The 18,548-nt window shown below is 29.1% G+C and overlaps 1 protein-coding gene across 20 annotated transcripts in view; it reads left to right on the top strand.

Moving 5' to 3' along the window:
* The first annotated feature begins 827 nt into the window (after positions 1 to 827).
* Positions 828 to 18,548, top strand: part of LOC145313416 (uncharacterized) — a 54,915-nt gene continuing 37,194 nt past the window's right edge. For 19 of the 20 annotated variants that reach the window (XM_080152807.1, XM_080152802.1, XM_080152801.1 and 16 more), the window contains exons 1-5: positions 859 to 1,063; positions 1,758 to 2,079; positions 2,678 to 2,823; positions 16,935 to 16,985; positions 17,079 to 17,201. In XM_080152807.1, the coding sequence (XP_080008933.1) occupies positions 2,073 to 2,079; positions 2,678 to 2,823; positions 16,935 to 16,985; positions 17,079 to 17,201 (327 nt within the window). In that variant the 5' untranslated portion in view covers positions 859 to 1,063; positions 1,758 to 2,072. Of the gene's footprint in view, positions 1,064 to 1,757; positions 2,080 to 2,677; positions 2,824 to 16,934; positions 16,986 to 17,078; positions 17,202 to 18,548 lie in introns of all 20 variants that reach the window. The other variant, XM_080152813.1, reaches the window with a different exon arrangement.

The following is an 18,548-nucleotide window of genomic DNA, read 5'->3' as shown; positions in this document are numbered from 1 at the left end:
CTCCGAGGGGAGTGGCTTAATGGATGTCAAGTTAAAAATGAAATATTAAAATTTGTTTTTTAATTTTCTTTTAGGTTTGTTATTAGTCCAAATCTTATAAAATTATCTAGACTGGGCTTACAAAGATACAAAGGAAGGAATATGTGAGACTAAGGAAACCTAACTCCTGAGAAAATTTTATAGGATTTGACCCATTATCCCTAGAGAAAAAAGTTTATTCTATTATATTAAGTTTTGAAATCAATTAGAATTAAATCAAACCAAATAATGGTAAATGAAGTGAACCAATAAAGTAGAAAAGGTTAAAACTATATCCTTTTTTTTTCTCTAAAATGATATTGATACAGTAAAAGACATAATTGTTATAGAAATGATATTATTATAGAAATTATCATGGAGACGGCCGTTCAGGTAAAGAACAGTCCCGGCAGATCCTGGCAACCTGGCATCCTGGCCCTTGTTTGCCCAGTTTACAGTTTAGATAGAAGTATACATGTAAAGAGAGTGGATGGAAGGGGTGAAAGAGAATAAACATACAACATACCAAAGAAGGGTTAGGAGGGGTGTGGGGAGGGAGGGGAGCATAATGGGGGCGCATGGTTTATATATACAATATATATTGTATATCTGTGTAGCAATATAGGATGCTTCCTTTACACACAGCCCCGCAATCCTTGCATCCTTTAGAGGCTTATAGAGGCCGCTATACAAGAGCCCGCATCCTCTACTCCCCTCCCTCCCAGCGCCCCCCACCCATAAACTTCTTTCCCGCTTTCCCAATAGTAAACATAAATTACTACCCCCGCCTTGCCTGTTTAACCCCTCTAGACAAAATATATACAGCATACCAGAGAAGATACAGTTGATGTTTATACTGGGACACAGCACAACAAAACCTAAAAAAACATCAACAATAATTTAACCTATTTATACATATTTTATACACATGTATGGTGTATAGAAAGAGTGCCGAGAAAATTGTATTTTTAGTGCAAAATAAATAAATTATCTATTGATTATAAACGTTGCAAGCAAAAAATGACATTATCCTTTTACAAAACAGGTAAACCTTTTGTTTTATCAAAAAATATTTTTGGAAATCTTCGAAAAAAATATTAATTAAATCTTAAGTGCAGTTGATCATTGAACTTTTTTGAGATTCAAGATTAAACAGTTTCTTAGATATTAAAAGCACAGCAATGACAATTGACGACATTCGCTTTAAAAAAAAGGACAGTAAGGGAAGTTGTTTGCAAGTAAAGTCAAGAAAAGCTCTCATAATTAAAAAAAAATTTCAATTTTTTAAAATCCGCAATTAACAAAGTAGTTAAAGTTTGTTGTGTTACTCGTTTTGACGTAAATTAATCTAGTTAAAGAATATCTGCAGTAGTTACAAAATGCTAAATTAAACTAAGAATTTCTATAAGATTGGTTATATAATGAAGTATAGCATCTTTTAGCTATAAGATATTATACAACAAAATTCCAATACTGCTGAAAATTCAAATAAAAAATTTGAAACAGATTTGCAAAGTGCTTTTTATTTATATATAATCTTTGGATTTCAGCTTTTGCTTACTTTGTTTGATTTATTTTTGGAAAATAATTATATAATATTCAATTAAATTTATTATATAATAACACTCATTTTGACCTAACTTTAACATTTATTTATGATTAAAATTGCTGATAAAATTTTACATCCCATTATAGGCCATTAGCAATCCTTTTCTAAACAACCGTAACTTTAATTTCAGCGTAGCGCTGCTGCTGGTTAGGCTATCTTAGACCAGAGGCAAGTCTCAAATTATCGGCGCTGCCCCCTTTTATTGGAACCATCTTGAGGATAGAGAGCGACAGCGGAAAAGAAGGAGCGAGAGAGAAAACGCGCGAACCCAAAGAAACAAAAATCTGCGACTCTCTGCGCGTTTATATGACACAGAAGAAGTATAAACAATAGTTGGATTCACAATATACTCTACGTAACAGTGGTGGTGTGATAACTTCAGTGCTATTATTAAGTAATATCGGACAATAGACGGAGTCTTTGTGCTGATTCTTTTGGTTGGGTAATGTTGGGTAAGTTCTTTAATTATAAACTTCATACCTATTTAATATCTTAGGTTTAGAATAAGCAAAAAATTAAGTGATTGAAATCCAAATCGTCAGAGTTTTATTAAAACTTTATTAGATTTATTACTTAATATTCTTAATCATTAGGTAAAAACCATAAAAAAACTTTATTTCTAAGTTTATTTTTAGACAAAATTTTTAAGACAGTTGATTTCAAATGTGATTATTTTTATTTTTATATTAATTTTAGTCTATAAAAAAATTACAAAACTCAAAAAAAATTTTACTATATAAAAACTTAAGCCATCAAAGTTAATAAAAACTGTTCAAATTGGAAATAGCCATCTTGTTTTTTTAAAACTACAATGTTTTTTTAAATAAATTCACTATAACCTTTTTTGGGATGATTTATCGTTAGACGCTGACTACAACTTGAATTTTAACTTGTCGATCTTTAAAAAAATCAACAATTTTATTTGGCTAGGTATTTAATTATCATAAAAATATCACATTTATCGTTTTCGTAACAAAGTATTTTTAAAAGCTAAATTCGTAATATACATCCAATAAATAAATAAATGTTAAAATAAAATTACCTTTTCAGGTGGCCAGATGAGGTTACCAGCGTTGGGAGGCCAGGGTCCTTTACCTTTCCCCCCGCGGGGATACCCTGTTACACCCATGGACATTGAGACCAGCATTCAAAACTGGAGAGAAAATTTCATCAACAAATATCAAGATAACAAAGAGGTAGGACTTGAATGTCTTTTTTGTTTGTTTTACATGTATTGATTTCAACCAAAAAGTTGTTATTTATCATTCTAATCATAAAATTGATTTAAGATGTTATACATATTTATATGAGTGTACATTATGTTTTATAAGTAATTAATATAATCTGCTATTGAATTATAGATAAATTAATCTAGTTTATCTATAATTTAATCATTTAATCTTTTTTGTATCTAAATATCCTATACTCCTTTATATTTTTGTTTTTGTTTTAAATAGCAAAATAACCATTGAATCTGATATGATTGAAAAAGGAAATTTATTCCATTTAAGCAATAGGTTACCACGAATGTAAAAAATTAATTATTTGTTTTAAATTATGTTTAATTACATATTTGAAAAAGCTTATTTTACCTTAAATTATGGATAAGAATAAGAAACAATTAATAGTTTAGTACTTCCACCCAGTGTTTATATCTAAGTATTTCAATGTTGGTTTTGTAGTATATGCATTCATCTAAAGATAGGCATGATTCTTAAAATTATCAGAATTCACCTTCTACACAAAACAGTCATATAGCACTAGTGTTGGCCCGGGGTCGGTTTTAGGCTACTTTTTAGGACTTAAGTTTTTTTTGCTAATTCTTAAAATAAAAGTTTCATTTCTCAAAAATTTCTTAATATGCACCTAAAATTTTATATGCTAACATCTAAAACATATATTAAGCCGTTTTATATAGCTAACTATTTGAGCATATTGCCCCCCACATATTCAAAAAATACACATTTGCATGCTCTTCTCCCCCGCCCATCCCCTTAAACCATCTTCTAAAAATAACAAATGTTGATCATCAGCATTGCAAAACGATGAATTTATGTTGGGTTACGAAAAACAAAATACTACCAAAATTTTGTAAATAATTTTAGAAAATTACATTGAATAGAATGTTTTTTTTCTTTAGGTTTTAAATATAATAATCTCAAATTAATAGATTTTCCATTAATTATCCTGTTTAAATTAATTTAAAATTTTCTGTTTGTTATAATGAAAAACAGATTATTTGTTTAAGTTGCAAAATCGTATCCCCACCCCCATACCTCTAATTGGCGCTGGAAAAATTTGCACGATGGATGGATGGATGGCTCAGCCTTCGAGCTCTGATCACTGCCTTGCTAACTATGGCCTGCTCAGTCAATGCTGCAAAAATATGCATGCCAAATTCTTTTAACAAATACTGCACACGATTCTTATATTCATAATACGTTTCCTCCCTTTTATATTTAGCAAGATTTTTACATTTTTTTTGTTTTCAAAACAGATATATATTTTATGTATAATATATATACATCTATAGATATATTAGATATAGATAGGTAGATATATAGGTATTTCCAATCAAATTAGCCTCATAATATTTTCATACAATTACTATTTATCAGTGTTCTGTTATTATCAATCAAGAAACATTGATATGTCTTTAGCTTGCCTCCCAAAATATTTATTTATTTATTAAACTATATCATTTATTAGTCTATGTATATTTGTATATCTATTTATATCCAAAAAAAATGATGGTTGGTGATTTTTAGGCCTAAAAATTGGTGTCATTTTGAAGGATAAATTGACCATTTGATCTTCCATTATCGTTTAAAATTGTGGAGATAAAACAAAAGGCTAAAATAAAACTGAGAGAAAGAAAAAAAGACGAGAAGTCGTGAGTAAAACTGTAACAAGTTACAAATTGATGGTAAATTATAACGTGTTTTAGGATATCTTTAACCCAAGCCATCAAACCACGCATGATCAACCATGCACTGTAAAAAATGAAATCTAAAATCCTATATTGCTTTTTTTTGCACATATGAAATTATAACACCGTGCTTTAAGTAACCTAAATTCATAGCAGTATTAGAATGTAATGTAGATGAAAACTAAATTGGCTTTTTCGTTATGTTTAATTTTTTACAGTATAACAAGGACTTGCGAAGAAAATTGATAAAAAATGATTGTAAATTGAACTCGTCGTGATCTGTGCTTGAAAAAAATTTGCTCTATAAATATAATCTGATTCCAAGTTCATACACAATTCACATAGATCATAGAAAATCATTTAAACAAGGAACATGTCCCTGAATAGCGTAGCAATAAAATGTTGAAAATTTTAAGATGAAAAATTACTGTTAAAATATATTACTGTTTAAATATGAGGCAAATACTATGTGCGAAAACAAAAAGCTAATTGTACAGTAGCGTTCTTTTCTTTCTTTCTTTCAGGCACTGTCTATATTCAATAACATTTGCATTATTATAGCTTATCCAATTTGAAGTAATTTAATTGTCTTTAATTAAATCCTAAATCTATCCATTAATTTACGTTTACTCTTTAACTCATTCTGACAAATAGATGCACCTTGGGGCTTACAGGTTGCTGAATCGCGCGGCTGCCAATGCCTGGTTTATTTAGATAATTAAAACTTATTAAAGATGATATTTGCTGATCATTTCATGGTTGAGGTGAATATAAGGATGATGACAATTCTAAACTAAATACAATATCTCTCTCCTCTCTGCTCTCCTTTGCTTTGCTCTGGTGATTATTGTTGATTTAATTTTTAATTAGGAATACAATGAAAAATCAATCACTCATTACGAGCACACTTTAATATTAGGAAGGGGGGCACGATTTATGTTGCCATCTTGTAATCTAAGTATGTAGAAAAAAGTCAAAAGTTACATATGAAAATGTATTTTAATTGAGCTTCTTAAAATCTGTTTCTAGTAAGCTATAAAAAACATTTTTAGCTTTTTAAAATGTTACGAAATGAAACTTGGATTACGAGATGTTAAGTATATTCTGTCCCTCTTTGTAAAGCTTCAATAACTGACACAGTTTTCATGCCTATTAGTGCCATTCAAAACATTATAAACATGTATTCAACCAAGTAATAAACCAAATCTAACTAACAGCCTTAATATAAGCTATAAAAAAATCTTTATGACTAAATCTAAAGGCTGGACTGATGAAAAGCTGCATATTTGATTTTTTCTTTTATTCCCAGCCTTTTGCAGAAGAGAGATTTAATTAATTAGCACTCATCAGATATCTTTAAGTAAAAAACTTTAACAATGTAAAATCAGGTTTCAAAGATGCATAAAGTTCTATTGTTTTTTTTTTCAAGCAAAACATGAATTTTCAAATGTCATGAATAAACCATATCTTTTGTTTTATTTTGTGTATTTTTGTATCATAGGAATATTTTTTATGCTTGTGTGTGTGTGTGTGTTGGAATATATGGAGGGAGTGGACATTGGGCTGTTTAGTACAATAGTCTCCAAAGCTCAAAAACTTTGGGGACTTTCAGTGAATTTTAATTGGCTGGTACATGAAGTTGAGTGCTCATACGTTTCAATCACTAATTTTAATCTACAGAAGAGGTTATTTAATTTATCGGCCATTGTCTTATCCATTTAGAACCCTGGTTTGAATGTTATTTTATAAATCAAGAGCCAAAAATATATATTTATGCCTCTTTTAGATTTGACTGATTTCCCCTTTCTCTAAACATGCAAGAAAAAAATAGATTCTATGCTCCTCTATCTCTCATGTATATTGTATATGGTGTTTTATATTCCAGTGCAGCAAAATTGAATAAAAATTTGCATATTTACCTAAAGTTGAGTTCGCCATTTCAACGGGTTTTTGCTATGAATAACTAGGGTGTATATGCTTCTTAAAAAATATTTATTTTCTTATACAAAGGACAAAATAAGAATTTAATTTTTGTCTATGGTGGCTTTTTGCTGCTTGATAGCAACTGCAAATTAATAAAATGGCTCGGCTAAGAATTGTTAAAAAATCGCGAATTTCGTTTCGGACAAAACAGTAGCTTTGGTTACAATCATGGCAATATGGGAAAAATGGCTAAACTTTATTATATCATTAATTTATTTGATCGTAACTTTACAAAATGTCTCAAAAATCAGCCATGCGACGTCATAAAAACGAGGGAAGATGAGAGGAGAGGTGGGAAGAAAAAAACCTAAAAAAATAATCCCCCATTTTTATGAAGTCTTTTGGTTGATTTTTGAGACACTTTGTAAAGTTTGTAAAGTTTCCAATATTGATCCCTGAATGAAGCCTAGGCCTGTTTAAAAACAAATACTTTATTCTGATTGCATGTTTTCAACATCTGCACACAGAACTAAAAAAGGCGAGATTGCATTCAATCCAGAGGGAGATAAAAACTCCACAATTTTATGCCTAAAAAGCGCTTAAAATACTCTGAGTGCACACACACACACACACACACACACACAGACACACACACACACACACACACACACACACACACACACACACACACACACACACACACACACAGTTGAATACCACAGATATACATGGAGTAATTAATATAGACATTTTAATTTCCAAAAATAAACAGTTAATGCAAATTTTATTTGTGCGAAGCAATTAGTTTCTAGGATTTTTTAGGATTTTTTAGGCCTACTTACTTATTATTTATAAAAATAGCATTATATATACTTAAAATTATAGATAATTCAACAAATTAAGAAAAAATCAACTGTTCGTTACATTTTTATGTCCACTCTTGAATATTTTTTCTTTGGGTGAATTTTAAACTTAACTCTGAGCTTGTTTCTTTTAAACAAAACTATTGAATGCAGTTTGCTCAAATTATTACAAAAAATTCAAATTATGAATGCTGATCATTCTTCATTGCATACTTTTCTTGTTTTTGGACAGTTTAAATATAAAATATTTTAAATTGTTGCTACTTTACAAACCGTTTAAACACATTTTTTTTTGTAGCTTGATAATTATTTTCATGAACTGTTTGTTTGTTTTATATTTTTCATCTTATAAAATCAAATATTCCAAAAATTGTTTTGAATTTTGACTAATTAAACCTGACCTTTTGAACCCAGTCCTAATTATTGTATGTTATTAAAATCAATAACTTTAACCAAATAAGATGAAAAAAATAATGACTAATTTGCAGCTTGTTTTTTCTCTCATTTCAGCAAAATAATCCATCACCAAAAAAAACGCGCCAATTCAATATGTAAATTAGAATATTTGCGCGCGCCCGTACCAATGCCGCATTCCATGATTTGTATCCTGTGTACATTCATATGTTCATCATAAACCACGCGGCATCATGCTCAAATTGTACTTGTGTGCTTGCTTGCCTTTTGATTACAATTCAAATTAAGATTAAGGGTTTATATTGAATGGAAACGAGGGGGGTTAAAGGGTCAAATGGTTGGTTCTTGGAACCCCTCCACCCTGCTCCGCATGCTCTGATATTAAGAAAAGCATATATGTTTGCCCCCTTTTGTTTCCCCTTAGTTTGTATTGACCATAACATATAGATGTACACACACACACACACACATACTTACAGTGATGAAGAAGATATGAAAAATTGGGCAAGTAACAATTATGTGAGATGCCCAAATGTGTAGCTTTTCACATACACAAGCCCGAGGCTCGGCAGCCGCGCATAAGATGTCTAGATAACTAAATTGGACGTTTTAAAGCTATCACCGATAAATTGCAATGCAATATTAGGTTAATATTTTTGGAACCAAGCTAATTTTAAAGCTATAAAAAGCCGATTTCCCTGCGGCTTACAAGTGGTAGATGCGCGGGTGCCGAGCCCTACACACAACATTTTAACTAGGTATATTCAATAGAAAATGATGGTTCCATAAAGAAAATTCAACTAAAAATTGAAAGATCAATAAGATGCTAAATTTTTAAAAGATATCTATATTTAATCAAAATTTTCTTCTTATTTTTCTACTTGTAATAAACTTTACAAAACAATATAAGATTGACAATAAATAAAATTTTCTTGAATTTGTTAATTGATGAATTTACATTTATTCAATTCTTTAATTCAAAAGAATTTATTGCTTTTGATGTAAAAAGATAATATGAATATTTATAAATACAATAAAGATCATTTATGAAATTAAAACTTTAGGTTTAGAATTTGAATACAATTAACTTTTTTTTCTGTGAATTTATTAACAATTTTGTTTTAATGAGATAAAAAGAAACAATAGAAACTTAGTCAATAATTCAATTTCATCTAATCAATAATAATTGGAATAATACATACATTTTTTAAACCATAAAAATCAAACAATTAAAAAACATAGATTTTGATCTTAAGTATAAAAGTAATATGATGTTTGATTGTCAAGTTAGATCTCCTAAACAATTATTCAATAATTTCCCTCATTAAATTTATAAAAAATTGTTTTTTTTTTTTTTGGGGGGGGGGGGGGGTTAGTAATAAAAAGTTGTAGAAATGTATTTATACATAAAACAATTTAAAAAGTATTGAAAATGTATAAAAACAATAGTAAACACAAAATATCTGTGTTTTATTTCTTTCTAAATAGTTTGTAATGTACCATTATTTTTGTTTAAATTCCACCCCAGGCCCCCACTCTCTCTCTCTGCAGCTCTAGAGCTCTGTATCCTTGTATTCTCTCTTCTCTGATAGATTTATGTGATTTCAATAATGGCACTTCTTATTTTTGAGATGCGTAGAGTCTGTATTAGTGTTCGCATCCCTAATCATTCATTTTCTTATTCCCTGAGAAGTTTTATTTATTTACTTTTGAATTTTATTAATGTTCATGTATAGTGGACATAAAATGACTTTTAAGCCTTTTTTTATATTTAATTATTTACCTATTTAATAAACTTTTTAATCACTTTTTAAAATAAACCATTGTAATTCCTCTTTATTGAGAGTAGATTGCTATATTTTGTGTTAATTTAAATATGTTTGAGTCTACGCATCTACGACCGTAAATGGTCTTGTTATCTTTCCCTTTGGTCTAAAAATAGTATCACAAATTACATATAACAGGATACAATATTGTGGAATAAAATAGATGGATCCTATAAAACACATATCATGACAAATTTAAACAATGCCTGGTAAAGTAATTTTTATTTATTTAAATTTAAATTTATTGGAAAGACATAATTATTTACAAAGTAAAAGAATTAAATCAATTAGCTACTGTTAATTAAATGAACTAATAAAATTACCAAAAGTTGGAACTTAATTTTTCACAATAAAATTATAGTAATTATTTGTGATGCAAGAGTTTAATTTTTGTTTGGAAAATCCTTTTCAAGATTCACTAAAGAAAGAATGCAAGAATTTTAATTCATTCCAATTTTCTATTTTCTTCTATCATTTCTATATCTAACACAGAATAGAAAAGAATTAAAATAATTATATAAAAGTAACAGGATGTTTGTGTGTGTACATGTTGTCTTTCTACCCGCTGATCCGATATGGTTCTCCTTAACAGTGTAGCTTCTCAAAGGTCCTGGGAAGGTTTATAACTATTTAGGGGTAGGTTACCAAAATCCTTCAAAGATAAATCGTACCATGGACCCCATATTTTTACTTTTAAAGTGAAATTTTAAGTAGGAGGGGGAAGTTGATTTCCTTCCACCCGGTTCAAGTGCCCTTAGAGGACTCTAGGGGCGTAGCCGCTAATAGTAAGGAAAGAAAAAAGGTGGGACAATAAACTTTTTCGTTTTTAGAACCTATTTAGTATAATTCTATTCTTGTGTTTGATTTAGATTTAGTCTTCTTTTTTTCCACCCAATTGAAAACACTTCTAACATCGCAAATAATCATTAACAGTGAAAATTTGCGATGGATTTCCTAATATTTGTAATTTTATTATAGATAGAATTGAATCTATTTTTAATGACGCCTTTTTGAATGTCCTTTTCAATGTTTGCTCTACACTGAAACGGGTGTACAAACAAATTAAAGAGTTAAGATTCAGGCAGATATCAACAAAAATAAAAACTACTTCCTTCCCCCTCTCCGAAGCTTAGAGAGTATCCTAGCCTTTTAATAACGCCATCGTGCTATTTTTGTTTTATAAAGACTTTTATTTTTCTTTAGGAAAACGAACGTTGGTTTTTTATGAGATAAGCATTTAGCTAAATTGAATTTACTCTCTCTCTCTCACTATACCAATCTGATTACATAAACACACATAGCATACACACACACACACACACACACACACTTTTTTACACAAATATACATATATAATTATCAGGGCTCGGCAGCCACAGTTGCTCTTGACAGCTCCCTTTTTACAGCTGATTGCCTATCTTGCCTTTCTAATTTGCCGCAAACTGTCAAACTTGTTTTGCCGCCGCAGCTGCTTTTTCCCAAAACCAAATCTGCCTCAAGTCATAAGTTTTAACAATCTCTGCAGCAGTCAACAGGTTTTTAACAAGCTACAACCGTTTTTCAAATGCATTGCACTAGAATCCTGATTATCATCACATTTTGGATTATTTACTTGTATTGCACTTATTTAGTTCATTCTATTTACAAATTTTAACCAAAAATAAGCATAACATAACATAAGCGTTATATTTCATTTTAATTACAAAATTATCTTTTAAAAGTTAAAAGTTATGTACACCTTTTGTGTGTAATATTTTGAATATAAAAAGTTTATAATTTATGTGTTGAGTTTTGTATGTAATTTTACATTAATTATTAAACTGTAAGAGACAGCTTGAACAAAGAAAGGGTAATGTGTTATCAACTGATTAATTATTATTATTTATATCAGCTTATTTATATAAAGGAGTAACATACAAACATATATATAATGCCAAGGATAAATTTGTCTATAATTTGCGCATTAATAACAAACTTCATTTTTGAAGAGCACAATAATTAAATTTTCTTTAAATTTATTTCAATCAATTTATGACAAACCCTAGCCTTTAAATATCCGTTCTTCATAAAAGAGTGCTTAGAAGAATAGATTGCTTTGAATATAAAATGACATCTTTTACTTGCGTTCACCTTTCTATAAAGAACCTTGTCTAAAACCACCATATACCTATATGTTAAAGTGTTAAGGCATACAATTTGAAGGCATTTCTGTAAATGGTTGTAATACCCATTGATTCTAGCCAAAGACACTTAGTAAAACAATTAGTAGGGTCATAAAACTTAATATGCCTCCCATTCAAACTAGTAATTTACACCCGCCCTTTTTCAAAAAGCTACCTTTCCCCCACGGCTAATGTAATTAATGGTCAAATAATAATCAATTCAAAAAGACAATTTGTTATAATGCTTTACACATTTTTTATATTGATTAGCATATGTTCAAAAAAGCTTCTTATTATATACCTTTAAAAAACTATAGAATTTTTGACATTTATAATCTAAACAAGGATGACAAAACAAAAGTTAGCAAATCACAGAACATAAACAATTTTTAAAGAAAACTGTACGTAGATGCTCAACGGATAGAATTTCAGCAACCAATCTTACCCCAAAAGAAATTATATGTCTTTGAAAGCATTACCGACTAACCAACAGACAGACCAAACTGGTAGTAAGATAATACTTTTGTATTTCTACTATAGTTTGACAATTGTTCTTTTTCTTTTGTCTTTACATATTTCATGTAAATGAATACACATACACTATTACGTATATGATAACAGCATAACAAATTATCATAATGATAGAGGGTTAATATGTTTCCTCCACACCCACACACACACACACCCCAACACACCCACACACACACACACACACAGACACACAGAGACCATAACTAACTGACCAGATTGTCACCATTTGATTAATTATGCCACCTTAAGCAAAGGGGGGGAATACAAATTGCCAAATAACAAAACAACCTAAAAACCTGTACATTTTTACAATTTATTACAAAATGGTGAAACAAAATACTTTTTACTTCAGAGCTACTTTCTTTTCATAGTTAGCCTTAATGATCAAACCCAACCTTGCGGGGCTTTACCTAACCAACCTAATATAATCTATCAATAAAAATGTAAATTAGTAAATAGGCAAATTTGATTTTACAGTAAGCCACAATAGCAAAGCAAGGCTAAATAAAAAAAATGAATCATTTTGATGTTTGATGCCAGCTTTTTTGTGTCTTTTGTTTGATTGTATTGTGTAGTAACTCCAGTATATGATTATGTTATGTGTTACAATATCATAAATATGCAGAGAAGGAGGATAAGAACCATAAATAATTCACTATATATCCTTTACAAAGTAATAATGTCAACCAATTGTGTGTATGTGTGTGTGTGCATTATTTTTGTTTTACATTTTTCCAAAAATTATAAATATTCATATGTTTTTATTTTACAATAACCAGAAAAGCACAAAATATCAATAACAAAAGAGAACTTCATATCATGCACATTCAGCGGTGGATACTTAAAAAAAAATTAGGGTCGCTGCTAGCTGGTGAGGCAAAATTATTTTTGTGAAAATTCCTCCAAAATCGCATTAAAATCTATGAAATATTAAATAAAACCATAAAACCATTTAAACTAGCATTTAAATTTATTAATTTTTTTAACAGTCTGACTAAAGATAATTTCAGACAATTATTACCTTAAAAAGCAGCAGTATGTACAAAAGCAATTAATCAGGAAAAACTAGAAAGTTTGCTAAGATTGTTGGCTATAGTACAGTGCAGATTATATTACTAATGAGGGGATTATAGTGTAATGTTGTCATTTACTACTACATAACACAATACCAATCTGCCAAATTACAGGGGATAATATAATCTTCAAACGTCTATAGCTTTTTTTAATTCTTATTGAAAAATTAGAATATAAGTTTCATTATTACGTTTTATTAATAGTTTCATTTTTTGTAAGGTTTGGTTGGACTTTACTTTTTCTACTTTGATTTTAAATAACTAAAATATAAACTGTTTCAGAGTTTATGCTTCCTATAAAAAATATTTTAAGGAAATGAAAAAATTAGAGAATAAATTACCCTGAATGTGTAAAAGTTGATCAGTAGCCAAGTTATAAAATGCACTATAAATAAAGCACTCCCGGTTGGACATTTCTATACTCAGATTAACCTACATTTAGAGTGAAAAAATGTAGCATAATGTTTTTAATGATAAAATTACCAAATGGAAGTAATTGAAATAAATATAATACCTTTACCATTAAAAAACTTTTAATATATATTCCTTTTAATACTTTTCAAGATCCACTTTGTTTGAAATTAGTTGGTTGTAATTAGGAGACACACGTTCACAGCCCTTTAATTAACATACACTTTAATCCGATGAAACAATTTCTTATGTTTATTCACCCCTTAATCCTTTCTTTTCAAACAGGGGAAAATATTCTTTCAGACTAAATATTTATCTTATTTCTGATTTTTTTTTTCTTTAAATTAAAGATTAAAGGCAAAAAGGTTTAAAACATTATCATGGGAAAATTCAGTGATTTTCTCAGTTGCTATGAAATATATATGACCAAATTTTTGTGTAAATATTCTGTGACCTAATAATTTTCATATAAGTCAGTTTTCTGCTTGGCTTTGTTGCTATGGATGTTGTCATCCTTGATTTTATTTTAAAGATTTGTATGAGCCCTGTATTATCTTTGTTTAATCCATTTAAAGATGGGGTTGTAATCCTGTAAATTGTTTAACACTATTAACACAACATTCTTGTTTCATTTAATATTTATTGTTAATAGTAATGGTTATTAGAAGCAATAAGGAGTAGCTTTTAGGCTTTGGAATATGGAGAAGCTGTTCTATAACTTACTTTGTACATCTTTCCTTTTTAGGAAATGCGATTTACTGTTATCTAAAATAGGCGACTTATAATTTTTTGTTAGTATAAATCTATCTTAATACAATTTAGAACATCTACATTAAATAGAGGAAATGTATTTTCTTAAGCGATTTTTTCTCGTGACAAATTCACATTTTCAATCTGTTTGACTATACTGTTTTTATCTAATACAAAATAATTTTTGCTACATATGGATAAAGTAAAGTATTTAGTAATACCACAATCTAATTTTTGGTTTATATATTTATAATCATAACATAAAGCAGTGTATTTTTTACCCACATATGCTTATTTATTGCTTAATAAATATAAAAGCGAGGCATAATTTATAAAGTTAGCTGGATATAACAAGAATAAAACATTTGCATGGTAACTGTAAATGTTTCATATTTTATAATTTATTTTTCATCAGAATATATGTACCTATTGTTTGATATAATTGTTATAAAAAAATATGACATTTTCCCCCTAAAAAATAACTCTTTTTTTCCCACAGAGAGTAAATTAGGCCACTGTAACCAAATTTATTTGTCTAAGCTTTGTATATTTATTGTGTATGTGTATATGCAATATATTCATTATTATTCTAAAGCAATTTAGTAATTTTACATCATAAATTAGTTGAGCAAATACTTGAGTTTTGACAGTAAAATAAACATTGAATACAAATGTAATGTAAAATTATGGTTTTAACTTGGGCTAGGCGGCCGCGCATCAGGAGCACATAGACCGATAATTTTAACCCGTTTGGGTGCTTTAAAAATCTAATTGAATGACGGAATTGCCTTTTTAAAAAAGTTTTTTCCATTCAGCTGATTTTAAAGTTATAATAGTAGATTACTCTGTTGCTTAAAGCTGGTTGAAGGACGGTTGTAGATCCCTGGTTTTAAGTTATTACAAATATTGGTAATGCATAATAATTATCATTCTCTACGTATAATTAATAATTATATTATTTTCTGATCAACTTGGCTTTTTTGTGTATTTTTATTCTCATTTTCTCTTTATCTGAGGTGGGTTCTAAAAAAAAGATTTGGGTCTTTTTTTTTGTAATAAACCTTCATATATTTTAATAGAATATTCAATGAATAATAATAAATATAACAACTTTATAATTAATTACAATGCTTTTAAATTTGATACAGAATTGTCCAGAAAAAAATGTGATTAGTTACCCTGTACTAAGGATTCCTTTTTTAAAGATGCTATTTCTGGTCTTTGATAAGCTATCTTTACTTAGAAAACTTTTAAATTATGAATCTTTCCTCCTTAATGATAAATACATTAAAAACTTCGAGTCTTTGCAAAAAGCCATTCTTGTTGTGTATGTATTTTTATAAAGTAAAATGAATCGAGAGTTTGGAGCGTGGCTTGTGTTTGCCTATCCTGGTATTTACAAAGCAATTACAACTCCTAATATGCCAACCAATTATTTAGTTTCAAAACAGGGCTAAACATTACATACATAGTATTTCCATTTTGCTTCCCTTAATATTTAAGATATATTTTTAAACAAAATTCCCCAACTGTGTATATTTTAAACGGTTACTCAACAGTGGCTGTATATTGTTAAAAATTTCGCGAGAAAACGACTGCGGTTGCAGAATCCTGTTTTCATAATATTTACCCTAATAAATGATTTTAAGGCATATAATAAAGTTTAATCTGTTTGTATTTTTGTTACTTTTTGTGTATGCATGTACAATTATATACTTTATATTATTTATGAAATCACTTATGTATGAAGTTTTATAGATTATATAAAATCTATTATTTGTAGCGAAACTTCCTTATCTTAATGGTTTGCTTGGTAAATCTTATTTCATTTTTTAAATATATTCTTTAATACAACTCACTTCATTTTTATCAGGAAAAAGGTATATCCAACAAGCGAAATAAATCTAGAAATTAAGCTAAAAATTACGTATATGTTTCGTGACTTTTTTTCAAATTAACTTTATTGTTGGTATAAGCTGATTTTTTATTACTTCCCCTTTCATCAGCTGCTTACCCTTTTATTTATAATTTTATCTTGTATTGCGACATATGGTTGTAGTTGTTCTTGTTTAAGTTTGATTATACAAAAAGTTTTTATGATAAAAAGTTTGAAAGTTATTTAATTTGAAGAGTAATTACAGCTGACATTTTTGTTTAGACAAATTATTTATTCATAAGGATAACTTTAATTGAATCTACTTTTATTTTTTTTGTGTGTATAATTATCTGTCTATTGATCTATATATACACTTTGGTATTTTTTCCCAATGATTTGTTTTTAATCAATCGATCTGACTATCTATGTCTATCTACATATAAATCTAACTAATTACCTATCTTAAAAGCAATCAACATTACTACTTATCTATCTATCTTTCTATGTATCTATTTATCTACCTATGTTTCAATCTATCTATCTATCTAGGATGATCAAGACAGTATTGCAGACACTGAAACTGAATCTACAGAAAATAAGGTAAACTTTTTTTCCCCGTCAATCTAAAATAATTTTTATGGTTTAAATTACGTTGATTGATTAACAATACCTGAAACACCTAATATTTTGTAGGATTCTGACGGCATGGAGCTGGGCAGAGACAAGGATGGATCCAGGGACAAGGGAGCCATGAACCTGTCCTCCAGACCAGCTTCAGCTGCCACTGATCATCCCTCGGATGCAGATACCCCTGAGGTAAAATGCGCATTTCTCAAATGACCCAGATTAGTGAATTTTAGAACAGTGTAATTGTATAATTAAATCATTTGAGTGAAAGATACATACAGACAAATGTAATTATTAGGTAGTTACTTTTTAGTCAGAGGTCTTCCATTTACACGAAACTTTTAGATTCCTTTTTTGTATAGTTGAGCTAATCAAATTGTATTTTTCCCATATAGACATATATATGTCTCCCATTCAGTACTGATTGTCCAAGGGGGTTTTACAACATAGATTGGATAATCATTGGTAAAGTGATTTTAAAGCAGACAGACGACAAACAGACATTCTGAACTATGAAGTATATTCTCTAGACGAACCCCAATCTGTACCACTTTTGCACTACTTTTAATTCCTGTGACGTCATAAAATGAGGGAGATGAGAGGAGAAGTGGGAAAAAATCCCCTAAAAAAGAGATGGAGAATATGACGTCACAATTGGTGCAAAAGTGGTACAGATTGGGCTTCGTCTATTCTCTACTGAAAAGTAAACATTTAATATTATAATAAAATTTATCAAATCTAAGTATAGCAGTTATATTGTCCGTTTGTCTAGATCCGTTGATCCTGTGTATCAATACAAATTGTTCAATTTATCTTCTTAGGTTGTGATAAATTCCTCTATACATATCTAATAAAAGAGATGCTTAGGAGGCTTTTTATAACCTAACTCTATTGGCTGCTAGATTAAAATCAAATTTTGTAAATTTTGTTTAAAATGATAACAAAAAGCTTTATTAATACTGAGATTCGCTTAAAGTCATAAAAGTTAGAACTTACAAAATGATGAATTGAAATAATGGCAGGGGATTATTGTTAATAAATGTAATTGTTGTATTTCATAAAATATTGAAAAATATAAAGGGTAATGGTATAGAGAGGGGGAAATGGAGGTAGATATGAAAGAGAAATTTTGCTGATTCAAATTCCATGTTTAATTTGTCAATATTTGACATAAAAATGACAATATTAACTAATACACAAAATATCAAATAAACGGCAAAAGGAAAGGGTATAGAAGTCTTCTTTCTAAATAAAAGGATATCTGTGATTTTATCTGTGCCAAAGGACTTTGCTAACCGATATGGTTCTCCTTTACAATGTAGTTATTCATATGTCCTGGGAAGGTTTATTTCTATTTTCGGGTAGGGTACCACCATCCTCCAAAGAGAAATTGAGCTTCCAATTTTTTTTCTTATTTAAAAAAAACTAAAATTGAAAGTAGTGGAGGTCGAATTTTGCTTCCCCACTCTTAAGTGCTTCTAGAAGCCTCTAGGGGCGTAGCCGCTAGTCGAAAAGATTTTTTTATTGCAAGTATAA

The sequence above is a fragment of the Acartia tonsa genome, chromosome 3, assembly GCF_053477335.1.
Source record: "Acartia tonsa isolate MP-2025a chromosome 3, ASM5347733v1, whole genome shotgun sequence".
Classification (NCBI taxonomy): domain Eukaryota; kingdom Metazoa; phylum Arthropoda; class Copepoda; order Calanoida; family Acartiidae; genus Acartia; species Acartia tonsa.
This window is presented reverse-complemented; position numbering and strand designations above follow the sequence as displayed.